Source organism: Parasteatoda tepidariorum, chromosome 2 (genome assembly GCF_043381705.1).
Source record: "Parasteatoda tepidariorum isolate YZ-2023 chromosome 2, CAS_Ptep_4.0, whole genome shotgun sequence".
NCBI classification, from domain to species: Eukaryota; Metazoa; Arthropoda; class Arachnida; order Araneae; family Theridiidae; genus Parasteatoda; species Parasteatoda tepidariorum.
In genome coordinates this window covers 24,951,438-24,979,425 of record NC_092205.1, presented here as the reverse complement: position 1 = coordinate 24,979,425, position 27,988 = coordinate 24,951,438, and the positions used below count along the sequence as shown (strand labels likewise).

Sequence of the window (27,988 nt, the reverse complement as noted above, 5' to 3'; positions counted from 1 at the left end):
GGGCTGTTGTCGATGTGTAGAGTGCAAAAAAAAGTCGATTAGCTTAGAAGGGTAGTTGTTGTGTGGCGTTAAAGTGAGGAGTTTCGTTTCCATCGCTCTAAAGCATGTTTTCAAAAGGTGATCAGCGGTCGTGGCTTACAATCGAGGTTGCCCGTGGCAAAAATGCAACAGAATGCTATCGAGGATTAGTGGAAGCATGTGGCACAAATGCTTTACCGTATAGGACAGTAGCACTATGGGTTCAAGCATCTCGTCATCAAGTCTTTTGAAAGCATGCTTTAGAGCGATGGAAACGAAACTCCTCACTTTAACGCCACGCAACAACTACCCTTCTAAGCAGATCGACTGTTTTTAGCACTCCACACGTCGACAACAGCACCACCTCACTGCTCCCATATCCCATTTGCGCATGCCCGCCCTTCTGTGAGTTTCAAGGTTAAGTTGCCACTACTTAATTTACAACCCTCGTAGATATAACAGGGTTCATGCTCTACTTTAGAAATAAAATTCAAGTACTTTTCAAGGACTTTTTAAGACTTATTATAAAATTCTCAAGGACTTAAATTTTAGTAAAAGATAGACTAAAATTTTACATTTTAAACTAAAATGTTTTGACGATAATAGTTAGTTGACAGTCGATAACAGCAGTACTGAAAAATAAGACTTCCATTGCTCTCTTGATTTCGGAAAGTGTTTTTAAATATAAAAAAAGCAAGGGTGATTGGCATCAAGTCAAGAATAAAATTCATGATTCATAAAAACGTCGAATTTGAATTTTGCACAAGGCCTATTTTAAGCTAGTTATACAACCTCTGAATAAGCAAAAATTCGGGCAGGACGGGGGTCTATATAATACTGTGATATCAATTAGATATTTAAAAACTCTGCCGGGAGATTTTTATTTAATATTTAAAGTGGCAGAAGCATTTAGACAGTTAAATTTAAATTGTTCTTAAATATAATTTTGAAATTTTGACCACTTTTCTATTAAAGAAAATTAATCAATTATTGGATGTTGCGGCTTAATTATCATTTATAAATTTATTACGGGTCAACCATTTTAAATTGAATCAGTTGCCAACTTTCACCTCAATATCTTCTGATAGATTCTTACTAACAATTTTGGTCACTTTGACTGTTTTAATTAACCACTCATACTTGAATTAATTTTTTTTCAGTAGCATCGATTATACACACTTGACATGGTCACATGAACACGAATCGTAACGAGTAGTTTTCAAATAGAGTATAAATACGAAAATCGATGTTTGATATTACAACATCAATATTTGAAATCGCAACATCGATTTTTGATATCGCAACATCGATGTTTGATATTGCAAAATGCGTGAATACGAATAGCGACATTGGATTTTAAACTTGTGGAAAAACTAATCGGGATATTGGGATTTAAAAACGCTTAAGTACAAATCGCGATATTAGATTTTTAAATTGCTTTAATGGGAATTGCAAGTACAATTTTTGAGTCACGCGAAAGCGAATTGCAACACATAGCTTTTAAATCAGTTTAATACGAAGATCAATGATTGATATTAAAATTGCCTGAATAAGAATCAAGATTTTGTCAGAATCTGGCGCAGTTCCCAATATTTAAAATTCCTAAAATCAGCCAAACATACATAAAATCTTAAAATCAAACAGTACGTGTCACCATCTGAAAGGCGGGAAAATCATTCTCTCACACTTACGTGCGTCAAAAAGTTAAACACAGAAATGCTGGAAATAGGGCTGTTTTCCTGAGTTTTCGATACTTTTCAAGGTCATTTTGAATTTTTCAAGGATTTAAAATCATTTTCAAGTACTTCTAGGGGCCCTTGAAAATCAAAATGAAATTCAAGTACTTTTCAAGGTTTTTTCAAGGCCGCGGGAGCCCTGTATAATTATTACTGGTTAAAAAAAATCTTAACTTTCGGAACCTCTGTATTCTTCCACGGAACTATAAGATTCAGCAGGGCACCTTTTGGGAACCCCTGTTCTAGTGACTGTAGTTACTTTTTGTCCTCTAATATGTAAAATTTCATTTAATTGAAATTACATTTTTATAAAGCAAAAAATATTGTCTTTCATTATGAAGAAATTCTCTTATTACTATTTTTATAGTCATTACAAAAATATTAGTTTACGCTAGATCACTCAGTTCCTCATAAATAAATTCAGATAGAAGAAAAATTTAATTCTTTATGAGAAACAGTGTGGAGAAGAATAATTAAATTAAAAAAAGTGTGAATGTAGTCGAAAGACGAGATAAAAGTTCTCTGATAATTAGTTTTAATCAATAATGTTCACTTGAAACATGAAATAAAAGAAAGAGAGAAAAAACAAAATTCTATTTGCATTATAAGTAACAATAGTAAATAAGAAATTATATTCAAGATAATTTTATTTCCTTTTTAAGAAAAGGAAAAATAATACTCAAATAAACTTTCATTTATTTAAGTTTTTATTAAAGAGAGGTACTTAAGTTAGTAGTACTCTTTAAATAAGAGAGCTATTTTTTAAGTTTTGTCAAAAGAAAATGAAAAATTGCACACTTACCCAAACTAATGCATACTTGAATACGTTGGCTATAGTTCTGTGTATGGCATGGCACTAAAATAAATAAAATAGAAAATTTTGAATTAGAACTTAAAAATTACAAATTTCACAAATAGTGCAAATAAATATAGGCCTCATAGCAATAATGATTTGATACACTATTTCCCATGCATTATTATTTTTAACAAGACGAAAAACCCATCTTTTGAGTAGAATAAAATAAATTTCAGTATCCTCAACAATGAAAACTGCTTTTTTATTTTTTTAAATGAAGTAAGAAGTATTAAATATAATATTACACTTACAATGCTTTTAAAAGAATTAGTAGTGAGTTTTTAACAGACTGAAAGAGTTGAATAAGTTTGCATCCATTATTTTAGATGCATAAATTGTCTATGTCACATAAAAGTTCTTTTTTTTTTTACGGCAAAACATGAAATTTTGAGCACTCGAGCATCATTTAAGTGAATTTTTTTCAATATCAACAAATTCTGTATTTTCTGTTCAATTGCATACAAATACAATGATTTTAATTTGATAAAACTTTCGAAGTGAATAGTTTTCACTTTGAATAAACACTAAAGAAAATTTATTTTCTCTTCATAAGTAAGGCACAATTAAGAAAGACGGAAGTCTTGAGCAAAGTATTATTTTCGTGCCCTAAAATATTTAGTGGCTTTTTGAAAATAAATAATTCTGTGTATGGAAATAAGAAATAAAACCAAAACATCTGTATAATAGCGAAGATTTCAATCTATATATTTTTTGTAGGATAGCTTAAAGAATGATTAACAACTAATAATAATTCAATTAGTAAAATTGTATTGTTTTGATTTTTATAAACATTACCTCTGTCAATTTTGAATAAGCTTCAAGTCTATTCATATTTTTTAAAATTTAAATAAAAGTTGCAATTTAAATATAATAAATTCTATAGTTTAATTTCAATAAGAGGGTAAATAAATTTCCATAAAGCAACAGCTAAAATACTGATAACCTCTTATTTTTTCAAAACATACTAAAATATTAAAAACTTGAAAAGTTTAAAGTTTTATGCAATTGGTTTTGGGGCCCTTAAAATGTGAAGCCCTAGTGTTCCATTTTCACCCATGTGATAATCACATAACTGGCTCATTAGTAAAAGAGCTGATGATTCATAATTTTATATCAGTAAGAATGGGTATTCTTAGTAATGGGTTATTGAAAAGTTTAAAGTTTCATGTAATTGGTTTTGAGGGCTCTTAAAATGTGAAGCCTTGGGACTGTTCCATTTTCACCCATGTGATAATCACATAACTGGTTCATAGGTAAGAGAGCTGATGATTCATAATTTTATATCAGTAAGAATGGGTATTCTTAGTAATGGGTTATTGAAAAGTTTAAAGTTTCACGCAATTGGTTTTGAGGCCCTTAAAATGTGAAGCCCTAGGACTTTTCCATTTTCACCCATGTGATAATCACATAACTGGTTCATAGGTAAGAGAGCTGATGATTCATAATTTTATATCAGTAAGAATGGGTATTCTTGGTAATGGGTAAATATTCAATAGAATTAGGGGTAGAATAATGGGTTCAATAGAATGGGTAAATAATCAACATCTTTAATTGCAATATTGGTTATTTTAGTATTACAGCTGTAGGATAAGGGAGTTATTACAAAAAGGGGAAAAAAACTTTTTTTACTCAAAAAAGCTCTTTTGTATTTTTAATGAGAATAAACAGTGTTCCTATGCCCCATGGGCATAATATGAGTGTTAAGAATTAAGTTTTCTTACAAAATCTCATATACTTGTTTTCAATAAAGCTGGCAATTTCACACTCACAGGTTATTCTGAGTGATTGATAAAACCAAATTCCCCTACATCTATAGTTAAAGATTAAACTTTTCATCATTCTTTGAATTTGTTAGTTTGCTTCACAAATATTGTTGTCAGCAGTCAACATTTTTATCTTTTTACTTGAAAAAAAGTTTCAAACCCTTTTCTGTTTTGCACCTTAATAAAATTTCTGATCAATTTTTGATCGTAAATGAAATATTTAAATAGATCTAGAAGACATTATCATAGAGTAGAAAATTTATTGAAAAACATGCAAATAAGAATAAATATTGCCAATGATTTTGTTTTCCGATATTAAATCGACAAAAGTAATATACATTTAGAGCTTTATCAATATTAATATATTTTGCTAGTTTTTTCAATTATAAAATAATGATCTTTATAATTTTTAAAGCAATTAATTGAATTTTTTCATGAAGAATTGAAATTATAAAAGCTTTAATATTTAGTTGAAAATATAAACACTGTTATGGACATCAAATAATATGCATATCTTATTGCATATCCACAATAAAAAATTTTGCTTAAAAATGTATGATCATATGGTAACTACAAAATGTCTAGGTATTCCTTAACTTAAATATTCTATATTAACTTTTAACCTCAACAAATTTTCCATATCTCTTAGAGTTTACCTTAGCAAAGTTTTTGCTATGTAAATTTTTCATTAATAAAAAGGCATAGCTTGACTGTCAAAAGGATTTTTAATTAATATTTTATGTGAAAATAGACTGTCAGGTTTGAGAATTTGAATGTTTAAAACTTTTTTAAGGACTGGACTAACACGATTTATTGTCCAAAAGTGCCCAAAACTTATTATCATGAAAACAGTTAAAACATTCAAAAATTACAAATGTAACCACATTGCATATAAAAACTTATACCTATCGATAACTTTTATTACTATTTAATTTTAAATACAGTGCACTCATGATTATCCGGGTTAATCACCGGGACAGGTCGCACGGACAATCGAAAAACACGGATAATCCGAAAACTTCTTTTATTGAAGAAAAATTCAATATCAGAACAAAAAATATAAAAATTACTGACATTTGCATGCATAACATCAAACTAGGAATTTTCCTTATTAAAAAATGTGTAATGCGTCTTCGCCATATATCTATACACATATTTCACCATATATCTACACACAAACCGCAGCAATGTCACTGTAATCAAATCCTCCCATATAATCTAATAAAGTTTCCACAGAGCAGCAGAATGAGAAATGGTATTTCATTCATTTACTACATCTTCTGCATCAGTTACTATCATCACTATTTGATTTAACAACATAACGATGTCTTCATCAGTCAAATACTGGAAGCCAGGCTCACATGCATCACTTTGAAAACAATCTTCTCAATTTTCTTCATCAAGAATTTCGAAATCTTAGATTTCTTTTGCTTGTTCGAGAACACTGTTATCATATTTTTCTTGAACATCTGAAGAGGATAGGATTGTTCATCAAGCGGTATGATCTTTCGTGATAACGTAGACGATTTTACCTTTGACCATGCTGCTGATATTCCATATACTGCAATCCAATAACGAATATTGCTTCCAAAAATTTGGTAGTGTTATAACTTCATGAATCAAATTTTTTTAATCTTGAAAATGTTTCTCTTTATATTTTTTGTGTGACTCCAGAATGAACACGGATAATCCGCAAACCGGATAATCAGCGCACGGATAATCGAGAGTGTACTGTATTTATTTTATAAAACTAAAAGATTTCTTGTAAGAAATTTTAAAGTTCAAAAAGTAGCTATATCCTGACGAAATTAAATGTGGTTGGAGTTGTATGGTATAATTGACGATTGTGACGAAAACAGGACAGTTGAAGATGAAAACTGGATCATACTTATAATAAAACTTTCATCTAGTATTTGAAGAGTAATTATATTTTATGTCATATTTCATGTTAATTATATTTTATCCATAATAAGACTTCTAAGTTAATTAATAAATTTTGCATAATGATATCAATAAGGACAGGCTATAGCAGATAAATCTCCCATGACCAGCCTAATCAAGAGCCAAATTAAAAAGTAATTGAATTGTTCTTAACAGAGAGTTAGGAGTATGGGAAGAGATCTATAGTTGGTGATTTATAGAAAGATAACATAGCCAAAAATAAAGCCAACCCCCCATAATCAATATTAAATTTGAAAATAAATTGGTGAAAGCGAATCTCCAAAAAGACTGTGAGAATTAGTACAACCATGTAACTGAAAAAATTTCTATGGTAAGAAATAAAAAGTTATAAATAGATTTTTCTTTTCGATTTAGTCGCAACAAGTGAAATAATGAGTCTTACATTAGTATTGAAATAAAACGTTAGCTGCTACATTGATTAAGGAAGGAATAAAATATTTTAAGTTCGCTTTTTCTAAAATGTAATAAAAATTTTATAATTAGTTTAATTTAAATAAATTTGATTAAGAATGATTTTAAAAAAATAAGTTTAGGAAATTAAAGAAATTTTAAAAGTAAGGAAATATGTAATGCCTATTGTGGCATCACAAGCTACAATTTTATTGATGATATCAAGTGCAATATATTTATGAAAAAAATATTATCTGGTTTTACAAAAGTTGTAGACAAAAAAAAAAGATTAAAAATATAGAAATACAGTAGAGCATCGATTATCCGAACCGCTCGGACCGAGCGTGGTTCGGATAATTGGAAAGTTGTTTAAAATCTAGTTTAAAAATTTAAATTATTATTATTCCCTTCACATAATATAACTTTCCTTCACACTTTTTCTAGGCTTAGGACTGGCAGTACTATCTAAAATAGCTCTGGCATGTTTAAAAGTTTTCTTTTTTTTAATTTTTAAATATTTCTTATTTATTTATTTTTTTAACTTTTTTTCTTCTTTTTGAATTATTTTTATCATATTTCAGCTTTTTTAAAAAAAAATTTTATCAATTACTGATGTTACCAAATTTTTCTTTATTTTTCATTGCAAATTCAGCAAAGACTTTTGCTTCAAAGAAGATGCTCTTTTTTCAGCAGCCATATCCCTTATTCTTTTTAAATAAATCAACTGATTTGGGTCAACATCATTTTGACGTTTTAGCCAATTCATTGCAATATCTAATGAATTGCATACTTCTATATGAGAAGGTCCACTATCTTGAATTTGATCACCTACTTCTTTCTCTTCGTCTGCATTTTCAGATTTTAATCCAAAATTTCAGCAACAAATTCATCATCATTTAAAATACTGGGTCGTTTTTAGTGTCTCGACACAAGTCTTCTATTTCTTCTGCTACATAACCAGGCATCTTTTCATGGGGAAGATCTACTGGTTCAGAAACTTCAGTTTCGTTTATTTTTTTGTGAAGAATTTTATTCCAAGATTTAAGATTCCAAGCACTGCAATCACTGATCATTAACCATAAGTGACAAGTACCCATCCCCAAATTGTAGATCTTCAGCACATATCTATTCATAAACTCCTTCCTCATTCCAACCATTGTAGACTGTCAAATTGAAACTCGCATTCTTGGAAGATAATTTTCAGTTGAAGAGGGCTAAAGCGGTATGATGGTTTAACTGTATAACAATACATGCATGTATTGGCTACTATAAGAAGACTGCTAAAAAAGGTTGTAAATTAAATAGGGTCTTCAGATGTAGTGGATAATATTTATTCTTCTAAATTTAGAAAAATTGTCGATAAGTTAAAAAGCATTCTAAACTTTAAAAAAAAGGCGAATTCNAAAAAAAAAAAATAGAAAAAAAAAAAGAAGCGAATTCGGACATGGTTCGGATAATTGGCGTTCGGATAATCGACGCTCTACTGTAAAACTAAAGCAAAAATTTTAGACAATATTCTACACTTTGGAAAAAGATTTATGAAATTAATTTGAAGGGAGAACTCACCACATGTTCTACTGTAGCACCTCGTCTAAGAATAAGACCACCTTCAAAATCAGGAGGTTCTGAAATAAAATATATGAAGGTGAAAAATACTTCTACGAGTATAGGAAATGACAGAAATAAAAAGATACAACAACAAATAAAAAGATAGATTTAACATTATTTAATAAATACTTAGACATTGAATAAAAAACATTTTACAACATAAGGAGCATGCAAAAACAATATTAACAACATTAGTTAGTTAACCAAGAGAGCCTAAATGCTGTTTTGCTTTTAAAAGAATTTGTTTTTAATGCTGAGACTTTAAACTATATATCCTGGGTTGAACAAAAGAATATAGAAAAGAAGTCATACTCTTTGAATATGTAAATAACATGGGAAACTGCTGTTAAAAAAATATATTGAGAAAACTCGCAGTAATAAAAACCTAATAAATTGACTCAAACACTGCATGGGTTTACGGTCATATAGATGCAAATTTAGCGCATCAAAATAGATTACACAAATGCGTGATTCAAATTTTGTATGTTATAATAATAATGGAATTTTAAAAACCATGGAAAAACATTGCATTAACTGCAAAAGAAGAGAAAAAGAGATTAAAACACTGATTTACAATGGTATCAAACACGTAGTAATGCTCAATTCAAAATTTTCCAGACGCAATATATTAGAAATTCAACCCAATTGCCTTATGAAAAGTAGGCAAATATATCACATTAATTAAGTCTTCTTTTTTTTTAATAACGGCAGGTACTGAACTTTCGTTCTTCGCCATAGAAGATGCAAGAAGTGTTGCTCATTTATCGTTACCCAGTGGGCACCTGCGAACCAAAGTCACGGAGGCGAGCAACATTACCAAACATTGATTAAGTAATTCTTCTGCTACAAATCGAAATTTGTGACAAAATTACTACTCCCTAAAATATAAGTTTAAAACAAAAAGTAAGAAAAAAACAGTTTTTTCAAGCAAATGATCATTTAAATGTTTTCTATTCTGGAATTACAGTTTAGATTATCAATTTAAATTTTTGTGTTTGTCACAGTTGTTCATTAATTCTAGCTCAAGTTATTATAAATTTTTTTTTCAGTCTCGATGTTTTTTGATTTTTATGTTTATCCGAGGTTGTGTTTTTCTCTAACAAATCTGTGTAAAAAAAGTCGTTATCTGGCGTGAATAAGAATTTAAAGAAAAAAAGAGAGTGCTGGTAAAGGCAGTATAAATGTCTTGTCATGGAGATTTCACACTTAAAAAAAATTTAGATTAATGGAACTTTAAAATTTTTTTGTCGGAATATAAATTATTGATTTGCAGATTTCCGCAAATCAATGGTCTTGAAATTCGCAGAACTCCACGAATTAGAGAAAGAATCACATGCCTGGTTAACTCTACATGTATGGTTGAGTACTCGGTCACCCACTATTTTATTATTTCTTTTTATGTTAGAATTTGTTAGCAGATTTAATTAACAAGGATTATATAAATGTTTTCTCAAAGAAATGTCTTAATAGTACAGTGCTGTTTATCAATAGTGTTAAAATTCAGAACAAACCAAAAATAATAAAATAACCAATAATAAAGAGCTTTTCTTCTTCCCAACCCTAGCAGTGGTTGGGAGGAAAGGAGGGTGCAAATCCTTTTTAAAAACTCTTGTGGCTGTGCTCTTAATGTTGTTTTTTCCTTTATACACAGTGACTACATTAAACCTTGGGGACTGGTTTACAATATGTCTATGGAAGTGAACCTTCCTTCCCTATGTATATTTTTTGTTGAAACTGTCTCCCCTCAGCATAAATCAACACCAAAAAAAATACACATTAGTTTTAAAATCTCAAAATAATTATTACTAATGACTAAATATTGCAATAATAGTTGAGGTATTATTATCAACATCAAGAAAGATATTCATACGCAATTCAAAAGCATGTTGCACCCTTCTCTGAACTTAAATTTCAGTTATACTTTTTGAAGCAGAATATAGTAAAAGTATGGGCTTTAATGCAAAATAAAGAACTTAGTAACTTAAATATATATATGCATGTATTATTTTGCTATTAAATTTTCAATTGATTCAGAAATGAGAAATTGAAACACTTCTTTAGATTTTGGCTTTCTCCAATTAATGAAAGGAAAGAAAAAATAACATACTCCACATAGTTGCAAGTAACATATTCTTATTTATATAAATTTCAAAATGAAATTGAAAATAATATTTGATACAAACTTCAAAATTATTCATGATTTGGTATTTAATATCTCATAATGCGAAGTAACTCAGCATTGAAATCATTATTATTTGCAAAATAGTAGTTTATTTTAACATGGATCATATAGATAAGAGCATTTTTGCTTTAACATAAAAGAATTTGTGGCCTTTCAAAAAAGATACAATAAATGTTCTAATTATTCTACTTAAAGCAACTCTTAAAAATGCAAAAAAATTAAAACATTCTCATCTGTCTTTTTAATAACAAGGTAGCTTACCTGCCAAAAATAAATTTGTTTATTAGTTATGCTGAAAAGTATTATTTTATGGCATTCTCAACAGTAATTTCTAAAAAACGTAATTGTTGCAATTTTAATAATTATTCCTAAGAAGGTTATTTCTTGCAATTGTGACAGTTATTCCTCCATAAAAATATTAATAGTGTTCGATTTATTCTCCTTTAAGCCACTTTTAAAAACGAACATAAATTTTTAAAAAATTTCCTTCATCCTTTTTAATAACTAATTAGCTCTACCTATTAAATTAACTTTGTTTATTAGTTACTCTGTAAAGAATGATTTATGGCATTCTCAACAGTAATTTCCATTAAAGGCTATTGTTGCAATTTTAACAATTATTCCTAAAAAGGTCATTTGCTGTAATTGTAACAGTTTTGCCTAAAGACGGCATTTGTTGCAATTTTCATTTACTGTGGCATCGCAAAATGTATATTAAAAATGACACTGATAATCAGACATTAAGAGTGCGTCATACCACGAGAGAAACTTTCCGCCACAAATTCTCTTTCACCTTCATGACTAATTTAAAATTCAAAGTATAGAAAAAGTGAGTTCAGACAAACCTAGAGTTCAAATACTGAAAAGAATTTTTTTTAAATATCAAAATGAAAATAAATTACAAGAAATTAACTTAGGATTATGCGATGGAGAAGTACTCTTCCAATAATTTGTTTGCATTTTGAGATTTCAAAAAAAAAAAAAAAAAAATTCAGCAATTGAAACTTTGTGGCATACTCAAGGTTTGTCAAAAGTCACATTTTCTTTCTTTTAAATTAGTAATGGAGGAGAAAGAGAATTTGCAACAAAAAGTTTCTCCTGTGGTATGGCATCCTCTTATAAGAATATATTAATTTCTATTTGCTAAAAAATAACAAGCAACTTCACAAATTTATTTACTTTATTCTTATGAAGTTGCACTGGGTAATATCAGAACATATAAAATAATTTCTTAGAAAGCTAGAGCAAAAGCAAACAATGCAGCATTAGTAAGTGAGCATTAATAAAGCAAAATATTACATACCTCCTCTTTTTTTAGTATAAACTCTAATTAATGCTAAATACTCCCACAATTTATCTAACAGGTAATCTAAATTGAGCTTCATATTACAACTGAAAGAAAAATGATGATATGCTATCAATTAATTTAAAAAATATCAATGAGGTAAGAAATAAGAATACAAATTGATACATAAAAACTTGATACAATTTTAAACATGAAACATAAAAAATAAAATAATGAAGACATTTAAGGGAAAAAACTGTAGCATAGTGCCATACACAGACATCTAATTTTTTTCTGCATCTTATCAGTTTATTATAAATCCCAAATTTTACATCTAGTTGGGTCATAGGCTTTCATCTACTATATATTTTAAAAGAATTGATAAAATTACGTTAAAGTTACACTCAGTTACGTTAAAGTTACACTCAGTTACGTTAAAAAGTTACACTTCAATAATGGCAGTTAATTTTGGGGTTAAAATTTTTTAAAAAGTAATATAATATTTTACATTAAAAAAATATTTTTTAGTTTTAAGATCTTACATGACAAAGTAAAAAAAAAAAAAAAGTCTGCTTATTTTATGATTGTTATTTGGTAATTTAAATGGCAATTATTATTTGGTAAAATAAGTAGAAATTTTGGAAAAACTAGTCAAAGTTATTCCAGGTCAATAAGTAAACACTTTTCATGTAAAATTAGTCATTATTTGACATGGTTTAAAAAAATAACGAAATAAATAAAAACATCATAATATCTTACAATCAAGAGAAAGAGGTTAACTTCAGTGAGAAATAGACATTAAAAAATCATAACTACATGAATAAATTCTTATTCACTTATTTTCAAAGTAGCTTTCTGTAGCAATTCATGTGATCTGCATGCAAGATATTTATTCTATAGAATTTTTCTTTTAGATTCTCAACAGGTGTGTCACAAATCTCTACAGATAAAAAGGGGGCTTTACGTCTTGACATATTTTATCATAGATAAACAAACTACATAAACAAGTAAGTTCAATTATTTATTCATAACAGAAGATATTCCATAATGTCTAATAAACAATTGAGTTCAACTTTTTTATCAGGGTGCGTAGTCTGATTTTTCAACAAAAAATGAACACCTTTTAAGTACTTTTTAAGCACTAAAAAAACTTTTAATCACTTTCCAAAACAAAAAAAAATCATAATTAGGATATGTGCAGTAATAAAAATTTTTTCCATTGTTGAAGTTCTTAATTTATAAACATAAAATCAATAAAATTCAAAAAAAATTTAAAAACTTTACATAATCATGATAAAATAACTAGTTTCTAATAAATATTGCAGAGAAAATTGTGAAAATCATGAAATTTTTGTAATTTAGAATGACAATCGATACAGCAAAGAAAAAATCTCTTTTTAAAAGATAAAAAATTAAGCACTTTTAACATAACAAACATAAAAAAACATTAAACAACATTAATTTGACATAAAAAAAAGCACCTTTAAGGGCTTTTAAAAAATGTAAATCAAAAATAAAATAAGCATGTTTAAGCACTTTTTAAAAACGCTGCACTCCCTGATTATTCAATATAGAGAGTGTTCAGTAAGGCGTGCCTTAAGTATACATATTTTTAGAATCCTTGTTGAAAGTAAGGTAAAAAAGTTAGAAACATTTGGGATAAAAATTTAATATTTATGGGAGATACATAAAATGCCATTGAAAAATGTAAAATCATTAGTGAGGAATACAGAGTGAAAAATACCAAAAACAATTAAACTTCCCAATGAAACATGAAGTTACTTTCGTGTTCTAACGTCAAAAACGATTTGTTAGATTCTGACTTTCCTTAAAAATATTTGTATGCAGCCTCTAAAATGTAGAGCTTTTTTTTAAAATCCTAATATATCTTCTAGGGTGGTGATTACAGAAACCATGTAAAACAGTTTGAAATTTTCAAATAATTTTCTGCATAAAATGAATAATCTTATTTTGTCTACACTTTGAAAAGATATAAAAATAATTAAAGCACATTTTGAAAATAATAAGCTGTGAGTTATAATAATTAATTAAATGATTCACACTCGCAGAATGGTATAAACACGATTCAAAATACCTCAATTTTAAATTCATTAACCTAAGCTTTGTGCACTTGTAAGCATTGTGAACTTGTAAAGCACTTGTGCTACATACTAGAAATGTTGGATTGAAATGTAAATTTGAAGAGCAGATGATAAAAGTGTTGCAGGCCATTATTAATATGGTCAGATTTTCACATATTGAGAGTAAACATCAATTTAGAAAGAAATTAAGATCTGTTTAAGGACACATTGCAAAAATTTTTAAACTCAAAAAATGATACTTGTACAATGCATTCCTCTAAAATGTATGATGGAATGTAATAAATTAATTCATTTAATGTAATAAATAGTCAAGTTCATTTAAAGCTAAAAAAATCTTTTATTTTGCATTATTTTTTAATAATCACCATTGCCTTTAGATGTTTTATCAAATTATACAATTAAAAACATCACCTTAATTTATTGACCTTTAGCAATATTTTTAAATTTGTACACTAACCTCTAACCGCCCGGTGGCTGAGAGGTAATGTTTCGTGCTGTCGTGCCACAGGATCCTGTTTCGATCCTTGGGCCAGGCAAGGTCGACTCAGCCTTTCATCCCTTTAGTGGGTCAATAAAACGAGTACCGAGCCTGCTTGGGAGCTAAACACTCAGGGTTCCACATTGGGCTGACCACCCAACAGGAACATCTGCTCTTGCGTTTCAGAGCCCAAAAGTAAAAAAAACTGGGTTGTGTAGTAGGCCTTGGCCCTTTATGGGCTGTCGCGCCACTGTGTTTAGTTTACTTTGTTAACCTCTAAAAACCTTATTCTACTTTTCAAAAGGACTTACTCAATTTTCAAAAATAACGCCACATACATTTGCTCAAAAAGAAATCTTGATACACATTAAAAAAAGGTGGTTTTTTTTTGTCTGAAGTAGAAAAACTTATAAAAGATGATGATTGTGATGCATTTTTCCAACTAACAGGCATAGACAAATAAATTTAGGCATTTAATAAAAGTTGTAAAGGGTATAATAATATCAGGGATGCCACAAGAAAATATATCAAAAATATTTGCCTTTATTAGCTTAATTTTTTGCTTGCAGCTGGAAAAAAATGACAGGTTTCACAATGCTAAGCACAGCATGCAAAAGCTCAAAAAACTAAAATAGTTGCCAAAAACCATGAAAACAGTAGCCAAATAACTTGTGGCCAAGAAGATATTTGTATCATGTGGTAAAGAAAATGAACATGCGTTACGTTTCCCAATGAAAGACGAGAGGAATGTGCAATAAACTGTCGTTCCTTACGAGAAATCGAGAAGTGTTAAAATTAGCATATTAAGAGTGGAAAATGGCACCAACTTGCCAGATATATTTTCATTGTTTAATTGCGTTAGAGGCCAGAAAAATTAGTTGCATATTTTTTACATCCATACGAGTATGTGGTCCTGTTCAGTATATAATAAAAAATAATAACTAAAGACTTGCGAAAAAGATAAGTTCAATTTGACTAAGACTCATTTGCTATTAATAAGGTGAATAAACTGTTAATAATAAATAGTTTAAACTTAAATAGTAAAAATGTAATCAACCACTATAAAAGTAACAATAGTCATTTCAGAGAAAGGCTCCTTCACAGGAATATGCCTATACATGACTGCCTATAGGCAGCATTGCTACATACATGAATACATGACTGCCTATAGGCATATTCCTGTGAAGGAGGGGATAAAAGGAAAAGGGAAGTATTTTTTCAAGCACCTAGTTTATTATTGAAGTAACTTCGTTAGAAATGTAAAAAGTTTCATAAAAGTCGTCTTTGGGCAAAAGTAGTTACCTTTTTCAGTTTTTTGGGGCAAAAAAGTAGCTATAGTCAGGAAATAGTTCCAAATAGACACATCTTTAGTCACCTGTGGCAACCCTGTTATATTGCTAACAATAATGTTACATAAAAAATTCTTAAATTTTATAGGCATTCTTTCATTTTGTTCCTTTTTACCATAAAAATATAAATTTTCTAGAAATAGCAGTTCGACAAGCAATTTTTACAAAATTCCATACTGTTTTTTACGAAATTCACAATTATTTTTCTCCTGGATGGCATTAAACAACATCTTTTCAGATTCAGAACTTAAAATAGATATTAGTTTTTATGTTAAGTCAGTATCGTCGTGTGAGAGTTGAAATAATTTTTACATACCTTACAACTACAGAATTGGGCAAATGAGCTAGTCGATCTACTTCTTCAATAGATATCTGATCTATTTTGTTGTACACGTAAAGGCATGGAAGATAAACACGATTTCTGTTGATTACGTCTATGAGCTCATCAGGAGTGCAGTCCTCTCTGAATAGCACCTCAGCATTAAATATTTCTAATACAGGATAAGGAACGCATTGACTAGACAACTGATAAAAATTTAGTTCAACAATCTTGTTAAAGCGATTTTCACTGAGGTCCATTTACCATAATCTGTTAAAACTATTAACTAAAATCATAAATTTTAAAAACAATTTTAAAAAAATCACTTTTTTTTAAAATTTATCCTTCATAATTACTAATTAACATTCATATAGAATTTATTAATAATGCTCAATATTTAAAAATACTACTATAACTAAACTTAATATTCTAACTAAAATTGTTAAAATAATTATATAATTATTACAAACTAATGACTTAATAAAAAAATTCCAGTTACTTTTGTTCAAGCAAAACATCCTGATAAATTTATAAAGGTTTAATTGATCAATTAGAAATTAAATTAAGCAGAACAAGTTTTCTTTCATTAATCATACATATAATAACAAATTACGTATGTAATACGTTTCACAATAAGTTTTATCCATATCGACACTTTTTTAAAATACATATATATACATATTAGTTATTTTGCACTATAAATAATGATTTACATATTACGTCCCCTCTAATTTCTTCTCTGTATAAATTTAATGAAACGATTAACGTTAATTATAAAATTAAAGAAAAAAAACAGCAATTTACAAATCAAATAGTTAAGAACTGTTGCTTAAATGGTGGACCTGATGTCTGATAGGCATCAATGAAGTAGAAGGCATTGAAATAAAATTTGCTAATTTCATATTCTATATAACGAAAAGTCGAACTAATTTTCCAGAGATATAAAAATTATTTTACAAATTTATAATAGAATAAATTTAAAAATAGTTTATGTTTGATTATGAACAACACCAAAACTTATTAAACAAATTCAATGCAAATTACAGAAAAGGGATAGTGCAAAAATAATAATAATAAATAAAAAAATAAAATATTTGTATAGTACCGTAAGTAATGTTGAATAGGTTATGACATATTTTTCTTCGGTGTTATGTTTGGCATTTATCAGTGTTAAGTTATTTATGACACATAATATTTTTATCACATCCAAACTGAGTTCTACTTATTGAGTTCCATATACGTACTAATGAAATTTATTTGATAAAATAAATAAGGAAAGTTAAATTGCATTTTTAATATTGTGCAACTATTTTTTAAACTTAAAAAATACTGATAAACCTATAAATAAGTAGAATAAAATATATTTGTGGAAATTAAACGAAGGTGATATCACGGTTAACATTTTTTCTGCCGTTGGTTGCGTTTGGTCATAAAGAGAATTGCCTTCAAAATTTTTTTTTAGTTTTGTTGAAAAAGTCTAAAAAAATTAAGACAACAAAACATAAAATCTTTTTTTCCAAAAAAAAGTGCTATAAATGTTAATGATTTTTCAAAATACTCTTAACAAATAAGAGTTTTTTAAACATAACAAAAGGATACTATATTCATGTAACACCATTTGAACCAGCTTTTCGTCACATCTAGTTAAGTTACACATTGCATTAAATGATATTCCTCCAGCTTTTTTGATCTAAATTATAGAGTAAAAGTAATAAAAACATGATTAAAAAATGTTTCTTAAAATAGAAGTTAATATTACTCAAGTAATGTCTGTAAACTTTACTAAGGTTAATGCAAGATGGAACACATTATTTACAGGGATTCAATAAAACACAACTAAAATTTCAAATTGTACAGCATTATTAATAAATACTTGCAATTCAAAACTAATATTTTTACTAAGACTGCTATAAAAGAGTTTACTTTGTTGCTTCCAAAATGTGAAGTTAGATTTGAGGAAAAAAATAGCTTTTATTAATAATATCAATCTGGTTAATGAAAGAGAGGACAAATAATTTATAAGGATTCTATAAAATACAACTAATATTTTAAAGAGTACAACATTATCAATGAATACTAATTACTATTTGGATCAGGTTTTGTATTAATGAAATTAAAGTATAAAAGTTTTAAGAAAAAATTTTAAATTTTTTAATACTAATTTAATTACCTTTGCAATTGGAAAAAAAAAATCACAAAAATATTAAAAATATATACAACTCAAAATTTACATGCTTACATTTACAATTGCTTTAGATAAAAAAAAAATTCTTTCTTTAAATAAATATAAATTAATAAAAACAGGTTTTTACAATTTATTTTATTATTTAAGGGTTACAAGGAGGAATTCTAGGAAATATTTTTTAGTATATCTTGATTATCTGGTTGGTTATGGTGCTTTTTCTTTAAGAAAATATCAACTCTAAAAATAAAAAATCTGAATTATTTTAATTTTTTTGTTTTGGCACTGTTTGAAAATATGTTAAAAAATAAAGGAAAATTTAAATTAATAAAATTATTAGAATTTATATTTGTTGTAGATATTATTTTAAATTATGTTTGTCTTAGATATTACCTTTTAAAACAAATATTTAAATAAATAAAATAAAAACGAAAAGAATAAAACCATAATTTAGTATTATTTTTCTCCTGGTGGTAAACAAGGAAAAAGAATAAGAAATTCAATTTCCTGCACTTAGTTTTTTAGTGGATTACTAAAACAATAAGAAACAAATGCATTTCTTCTCAAAATAATTTATAAAATTATATGCAAAAATAATTAAATAACAATAAACAAGAGTACTATTGCAGGCTACTATACATCTTTTTATTTATGAGGAACCATATTTCTTTTAAAAAAAGTTCAAAAAGTACAAATAAAGGTAAATAGAATAGAAATAAGAATGAATAGGATGTTATTTCACATTTTTAAGGGGATTGAACATTTTGAATATAAAAACACAATATAATAAGAGAATTTCGAAACACAATTGAGATAAAATTGTTATTTCTTAAAAATTCAGTCGTAAATTAGTTGAGAAATTTCATGGTTATTTTATCTAACAGTGACATTATCACTTATAGGTCTTCTTTTAAAAACTAAAGGAAAACGTTTCCTATGTAAACAGTTTCTATTATGTTATGTAGAGTTTGAATTTAAAAAAAAAAAATTTTGTTAGACGGTTTTAATGGCACAGTTTACCAACACTAATTGATGGTATTTATACTATCTATTACAAATAGATGTTATTTTCACTAGGTAGAAGAAAAAAAATTTGCATTTCAAAAATAATATTCATACTAAAGTTTCCATAAAAGAGTTTGCTCTATTTCTTCCAAAATATGAGTTTAGATTTGAGGGAAAAAGTAGAATTTAACATTACTTAACAAACATTAAACTAAATGGATTTCTAAACACAATAAGACTTTTGATTAAATCAAACATAAAAATCAATTGCATAAAGCATCTTTTATAGAATATTTGAATTTTGTTAGCAGATCTCATCTAATATATTTGAATTTTCATATTGATCTAAGAACTTGCATTTTTTCCCCCAAGCTTTTCCAAAAAAAAGTTTGTTCTCATTTTCTTTTTTCAGGAAAATTATTCTTTATCATGAGATTTTCTAAAAGATGCAAAAAATGGCATCTTTTATTTCTTGGTGTCATTAGACAAAGGGGTTCAAGGCCAAAAAAAAAAAAATTTTAGTGTCAAACAAAAGTGTAAAAAAAATTAGGAATTTGAATCTGAAAATTACAATTCTCAGCCTTTAGTCTGGGAAAGGTAAGAAGAAAAAGTTACCTAAAAATTGAAATGCTGCAGCTGATTTTAAAAATTTTCATATTATCTAATCAGGATTTTTGCTTATTTGTATAAGCTTCAATTCAAACTGATCTGGAAAATCTGCACTCTACTTAAGCTTGTAATTACCATTATGTCTAATACTGATACATCTGTTAACAAGCAATTATGTCTTCAACTTATTACATTTTACAAACAAATGCTTAGTTTAATATTATTCCATTTCTGAAGAATCTCTATAATCAAAAAACCTCACTTTTCTAGCTTTGGGCACTTAACCATATTTTTTTTTCCATAAACGGTAGAGAAGAAAAAAAAATATTGATAAAAAATATAAATAGGCTATTTCTCCAAAATTCTTTATAATTATCACAACCTACTCTTTTACTAAAAAATAAATAGGTTTTACACGGCAAAATGGACAAATTGAAAAGCAATAAAAAAAATTAAAGGACAATATCAAATTTTGCAATATAGAAAAGGAATTTTGTCTAATAAATTGCATAAATATAAAAACAACACATAATTAAAAGCAAGTAATCTAATATACTAACCTTGAAATAAATATTGGGTTTCTCTTTGTTCAGTCGAATGCCAACTGTCTCTAACTCCTTTTCCAATAGTTCCCTGCAAAAAGAATGTTGAGTAAAACAAAAGTTGAAATATAAATATAACTTGTTTGAATTATTAAAATTATAAATGTATATATTATGTATGAATTATATATGTTTCCTATGGCATTATTATGCTATACCTATTTTCTATGCTAATAAAAAACTGATTCTGGACTTTTTTCCAACACTGATACCACAAGAGATATTTAATTATACAGATTTCAAACTACTAAGATGTGATAGAGAAACTACAATATTTCATACTTTTATTATTTCTTATAGTGGTTTTTCAGTTATCTTTGTTAATAAATTATTAACCAAAACTATTTTCGTTTCATCAAAATAAATTTTATAGCTTTCCAATAGTTTAATATTGCTAAAACTATAAAACTAGGTTCTTCTGTAACATTATTAGCATATGCTGGTTGAAAAATATAATAAACTTAGCCAGGACCTAAAACCTTTATGATGAGATTGACAAATTCCACTGTATTTTGTTTTTAGTACATTCAGTTCAGTACCCATACCAAAGAAACATATCAATCATAGATTGATATGTTTCTTTGATATGTTCAATCATATCAATCAAAGAAACATATCAATCATAAATGTGAGATTGTACTAAAAACAAAATACAGTGGAATTTGTCATTCAGTTCAGTACCCAAACCAAAGAAACATATCAATCACAGATTCCGTCAAAAATTTTTGCTAATATAATTTTAAAACAAATAAAATCTGTTGCTAATAAAAAATTAAGAAATGAACAGGCCGTCTCATGTTACCGAAAGGGTTCAATCGCTCTCAATAAATTCATTGGATTTACAATAGAGATTACCACCATGTTGTGAAGCATAACTGAACAGAGTACTCAATTAAATTCAACCCTTTACCTGAATTTAATATATTTTGCTAAAGCTTTCAACTGCATAAATGTGAATGTTGATGGAATATCTCACAGGTTTATAATATAGCTATAAAAATAATAAACATTATCAAAGTGTTAAGGACCAACAGCGGAGGATGTTTTTTAGTAAAGAGCACAATGACTGAAAATTTGAAAATCTGAATTGAAAACAAAATATATTTTTCATACCTTTTGTTCATTGTGGTTATTGAATGGATTACAAAGAAAACTCAACTGAAAAAAATAAAGATAAGATAGAATTGGACAATTTTTTTGGAAGATCTAGAATATGTAAACAACATTGCTCAATTAGCCTTCAGATTTGAGGATATGGAACCAAAAAGATAAATTATGACTGAAATCATACAAATGGTCGTTCTAAATATAAAAACATAGGAAACCAAATGTATGAAAATAATTGGAAATGTTTAACTAAACTTAGCTAACAAAATGCAGAAGTTGAAGATGCTAATAGATTTACATACCGGGGGGGGGATTACAATAACTGAAAAACATGATCTTTCAATTCTTTCTTCTTGGCCCATGGTATCATACATAAAATAAACCTTTCTGACTCTGATAGCCGAAGACCATAAGGATATTATCTCACGCTTGTGTTACATAATAACTTGTCTAGAGCTGTGCTGATGCAGGGGAAAAAGTGTTCGCCCCCCATTAAGATAACCTGGGTTTGAATTCTGCACCTAACTTGCACCAACCACAATGCTGATGAAAAATATACTCAGTGGTAAACAGCTGAGTTGCGATTAAAATTACAAGGCTAAGAAGGTGAACGTTAATAGCCGTAAACTCAGATTTGAAACAGCTTTTAGATGTTGATTATATACCTACTACAACTTGTCTTAATACACATACTCTTGAAGTTTGTTGTTGTAGTTGTAGTTCATTTACGTCACACTAGAGCTGCACAATGGGCTATTGGCGACGGTCTGGGAAACATCCCTGAGGATGATCCGAAGACATACCATCACAATTTTTATCCTCTGCAGAGGGGATGGCTCCCCTGCTTTAATAGCCCGACGACCTGCACGTGAAGTCGAGCACTTTACGGTAGAACAGTCTAACGAGGACCAATACCGCACACCCTCGGTCCCTACGCAGATTGATCCAAGTGGTCACACTGATCACAGCCAGTGATGTTTGACTTCGGTGATCTGGTGGGAACCGTGTCTTAATGATCAGTCCACTGCGGGACCTCTTGAAGTTTGAAAGCCTGGAGAAGTACCTCTTTTGTCAGTCCTGAATAGTTACATAAAATTTCAAACTCCTCAGTTTTATTACACAAACTCAACAATAAAGTTTACTATGCTATAAGACTGATTTATGCCATATGACTTGGAAACTAACCAAATCACAAGAGAACAAATTGAACAATTTTCAAACTAAATCCCTTCTTAGGATCTATTCAATCTTTTAGCTTTATATTCCTTCAAATGAGCAATTACATAAAAACTATAAAATAAGATTTATGGCAAAAGAAATTAAAAACAGAAAATGCATCTGACTCGGAAATATTTTAATGATGCCTGCCCATGATATTTTAATGATGCCATGATGCTCTCTCCCATGTAACTCTCACATGAACAAACTTACAGGGCGAAAAATGGTTGGATGATCTAAACGAAGCTAGGCAGAGGAGACAGATTTGGACTAAAGACGAGAGAGAACAAGACTCAAGGCCTTGTGCATCATCCAGGCACAACAAGAACTATGATGATAAAGGTATCAATATCTTGACTTTATGTAAATATTAAATATAAATCTAAATAAAAATCTAAAATATTAAATGAACTCAATAAAACATTATTACTTTTGAATTTCTCCTTTAGTTGCATCCAACATCATCAGCACTAAATCCGCTGTCCTTGCAACAGCAATAACTTGGCGACCTCTACCTTTACCTAAAGAGGAGAGAAAATGACAATTACAATATTAAAATATATGTTGCTTCCAAACCATTCTTTAGTAGAGCTGCATTTGCATGAAACAGTTTCATGATGAAATCTGAACTATTTAAATTGCAAGCCTTATAGTAGGCCAAAAAAAAAAAAAAAAAAAAAAANAAAAAAAAAAAACTCTTGACAATATTTTTCAACAAAAAAAAAAAATATTAGAATTAAAAAAAAAAATCAGAAATTTTTTTGGAACGGTGTAATATATAGCAGGCTACTTTGAAGAAAGGCATATAAACCAAAAAAATAGTATAATTACTTAAGCATAATAAAGACAAATTTAATTGCAAAAAAATAATAAAATATACCATTTTTAATATCAGTATCTTTTTGTTTATAAAAAATAATTTTAACAGCTTCAAGAATAACTATATTAATGAAACATTGAATAATTTATAATAATTTAAGATCATAGGAAATTTTTATAGTACTATTGCATTAAGTAATAACCATAAACAATTAATTAATATTCTCTCACATCAATATTCAGCAAAATGTTTAATTGAATTCAAGAGTCCCTTAGTCAAACAGTATTGAACTATTTTTTTCAATAATCTCAAGACAAAAGCACAATAAATAAGTTGTTTAACATTTTTCGTACAAGATGAGTGAACGTTCCCTCAATTCACTATTCATTAATTCTATGAAATGATTACTACATTATTAATAGGAATAGATATTTTTTAAATCATTTTAAAGGGGAAAGAATTAAAAATTGAAATAGAAATTTAATTCAGAAAAAATCAACCGTACAAGATTTGTAATTAAACAATCATTTTTATTCTTCTTTATCTAATAAATTTCATTTAAAATGTTCATGATTATCATTTTATCTAACAAATTTAAACATAAAAAAAGCTGTCTGATATTCATTGATGTGGTTTTTGGTGCAGATGAAATTAAAGAAATCTTTGTGCATATAGTTATCCTTGCAGTTTTTCTTCACTGTGACCATAAAAAACTTTTTAAAAGAGTGCAGGTGTTAGCAAATAAAAAATAAGAATGATTTTTGTCTAATACAGTGCCAACAAACAAACATATCTATAAAAGTCTTGAATCACATTTATTAACAGTGAAGGTAAAAAATTTGCTTTAGCCTAAGTGAAATAATTTTTATGCACAAAAATAAAAACTTTTAAGACTTTCAGTTATTTATTATTTGAAAAACGAATAATGTGATATTTAATTCAACAAATGCAGCCAAATATTAAATATCAATACATTAAAAAAAAAATTTAAAATTCATTTTTTTTTCCTAATTTAAAAAGGTAAAGTAAAAAGCCCTAATCTTCATAAGAAAGTATATATAAGGATGTAATAATCAATGAACTACTTGATAAATAAATATAAAAAAGTTAAATAAATCAATTTGCAGATAAGATGAAGACATTATTTTTACTATTTCACAAACCTAATACAAATAATTTGATGATCAGCAAATCTTGTGCTATAATGAATATTCTGGTAATAAAAAAAAGCCCCCGTAATAAGATAATCCAAATTTATTTTAATGAAGAAATATTTTAAATTATTTGTGAGCAACTGAATAATAAATATATTATATAAATTTATGGTCAGGACTATTATTTGTACTGTGTTGTACGATGTTAGCATATGGTCCACCCTACTAACCCTTTTACAGCAAAGAAAGCAATAACCAATGACAGCCAAGAGAAAAAGTAAAACAATAATTAATTTTACAGTTGAGATAAAACTCATAGTCACAAAAAAAGCAACTAAGATTACTTTTTTAATTGAAAGTACGTTTAATGTTTAAGCAGATTCAGGTCATATAATTTTTAAAAAATTTAAAAAAGAGTTTAGATAACATACTGTTACATTACACAATATTAAACAAAACAAAAATAAATACAAAACATATTTTATACCAGCTGCTGCTCCTTCAATAATACCAGGAAGATCAAGAAGTTGGATATTAGCTCCTTTGTACTAAAAACAATAAAAATGAATTACAAAAAGCTACTAAAAACTACAAATTAAAGATATTTTCATATTTCATTAAAAAAAATAGAATTCTGATATCATATTAATAAATTATATTTTATACATATATAAACTTTGAATCAAAAGATGCAAAACTTTAAAAACAATACCAAAAGTACATTTTCCACAATTGAAAAATATATTCCTAATTTGCTTACAGCTAAGTGAATTTTCAATTAATTGATTTGAGGTTACCTTTATAAACTACACAAGGTTTAGCATCATAATTATATTTAAAAAAAATGGTAGGTAAAATTTGTCTTCTATTTTATATTGAGGCACATCAGAATAACAAAAATAATCAAAAATTAATTATTATGGAAAATTAACTATGGGGCACTTCTACAGATTAAGAACACTTTGGAGCAATTTTTTAAGGGACAAGTAAATTTTTTAAAAAGAGAAAGGAAAAAAAAGTATATTTTGATGCTTTATTTATTTTTAAGAAATAAAATAATCAACTTATTCAAACTTCAAGCATAAAGAACAGCATTTTATTAGGTTTTAAAAATTTAGCAATTGACAATCAATTTATAAAAATCCCTTAGAATTAGTATTCACCCAAACAAGACATAATTTCTAATGCATTGTTTTTTTTTCTGAAATTTAGTACACTTCTTCCAGAAAAAAAAATTTTAAATTGAGAGAATAAAAAATAACAAGTAAATTAATTTTGGCAAAATTATATGCTCAGAAACATTATTTTTGTTAAAATCTAGATCATGTAAGGGAGAAGGGGTTAGTGTTGGCACAGGACTAAAGTGTACATCTTGAATAACTTTTTTATTTATTTATCAAATTTCCTCTGTGAGATATCATTGATTGAAAAAAATCATGAACAATTGCAGGTGCAAGTCCATAATCATCAGTGCATATTTTAGTAGAAATCTATAAAATAAGGTTTTTAAGTAGCAAAAGTAATTTTGAAATTTTCTCTTTGCTGTACTGTTCACACATTTTATTTAAAGAGACGCCAACTTGCTCCACTATGTAAAAAAATATTTTCCAGTAGTAACAAAATTTAAGTTATTTTTAATTCAGCATTTATTTTAAGTAATTTTTCCATCGCTACATATTAAAAATTCGAAATATCATAGGAAGTGCATCAATTAAATGTAGAATGTGCCCAATTTCAATAAGCTCATTTCATTAGATCTTGAAAAATGGGAAGAATAATATCAAATCAAGCCAAATGGGAAAAAAAGAATCTCTTTTCTGTAAGTTTACTTTGATTGATTTTAAGCTTTGGGAAAATATTCTTGGCTTGTATGACAACTGCATAAAATTAAATTAATAAAAAATGGAGTTTTGAAAGTTAAAAAAAAATCTAGTACCACCTTTCTTGATTTGACAACGTAATTAACGTATGAAACGTAATTAAAAGTTAATTAAATTAAAACTGATTAAAAAAATGTCTGAATATTTTCACATTTAAATTTACAAGTTAATGTTTTAAAAACTGAAATAATATCACTGTTAAAGGTATAAGAGGAAATTTAATTTCCACTCCAAATACAGAAATAGATTTTTATAGTAGCATTAAAAAATTTGCATTTCCTTGTCATGCGGATAATCAGAGGAATAAAATGAGTAGTTACATTGAAAACTGAAATTTGGTGTAATTGCTAAGTCTTTCATGTTTTTACAGCCAGTGGCAACAAGAAAGAAAAATTACATAAGAATAAAGAAAAGTAAACAAGAATCGCATTAAATAAAATATAGTACTATAATGATTGTGGAGATAGTAGTTAACAACAATGTCAACCTTTATCTATGAAGAGGTACCCCAACACAGAATCAAGTTAACATATCTTATATAACTAGTTAATTAGAATTGTATTTTTGTGATTCTTTAGACTTTCACTTAAAAAAAAAAAAAAAAAAAAACATATTATTATTTTAATATCAACAAGAAAAATAAAATTGAAATACTAACTGGGATTACACCAGGAATGCAGGTCAATGTGGTAAATTCATATGAAGCAGATTCACTGTGAGTATCAGTCAGAATGTTTAATATTGTAGACTAAAAAATTAAAAGCATACAAGTTAATACAAAAATTTCATAACATGATTATGTAATGTAAAGCAAATTATACGCTGATATGATTTTTTTCTCATACCAAATCAAAAATAAGACTAAAACACAATAATACACTATGATCTTTCAGAAAAGCCAACTTCCAAAACTAGCTATCAGTAATCAGAAGTACAATAGCACAGCAATGTATAAAAAAATTAACTTTAACACAATTTAAATTTAGCACAATCTTAAGGAGTATAAATTACTTAATTCCGTAAAAATATAAGCAAAATTGTGTGTGAATTTTACTATTAAGTAGAAAGAGTAACACTTAGATAAAAATACTATAATGTCATAAATTTTATACATCACTGATAAATTGATTACTTGGAATCACCAGGACCTATGGTAAGCATTCGCCACCTTGCCAAATTCGATAAAATTGCAAATTTGGCAAATAAAATAATGTTTTGGCAAAGGAATTGGTGAATAATTTTTTTTCCACTGGAAATAAAAAATACATATTTAACTCAATTCTAAAAATTATATCGAAAGGAATTTTTCTAAACTAATCAGTACTTTTTATTCGATTACAGTAATTTTCGGTAGATGCGCCGC

At 27.6% G+C, this 27,988-nt stretch overlaps 1 protein-coding gene across 1 annotated transcript in view; it reads right to left on the bottom strand.

Annotated features, from left to right (window-relative positions):
• Positions 1-27,988, bottom strand: part of LOC107447869 (developmentally-regulated GTP-binding protein 2) — a 38,618-nt gene that overhangs the window by 3,517 nt on the left and 7,113 nt on the right. Inside the window, exons 4-12 of the mRNA XM_016062905.4 lie at positions 27,284-27,373; positions 25,233-25,293; positions 23,202-23,292; positions 20,405-20,477; positions 17,648-17,738; positions 16,046-16,220; positions 11,819-11,907; positions 8,292-8,350; positions 2,557-2,610 (exon numbers count right to left, since the gene is read on the bottom strand). Coding sequence (XP_015918391.1) covers positions 2,557-2,610; positions 8,292-8,350; positions 11,819-11,907; positions 16,046-16,220; positions 17,648-17,738; positions 20,405-20,477; positions 23,202-23,292; positions 25,233-25,293; positions 27,284-27,373 — 783 coding nt within the window. The remainder of the gene's footprint in view (positions 1-2,556; positions 2,611-8,291; positions 8,351-11,818; positions 11,908-16,045; positions 16,221-17,647; positions 17,739-20,404; positions 20,478-23,201; positions 23,293-25,232; positions 25,294-27,283; positions 27,374-27,988) is intronic.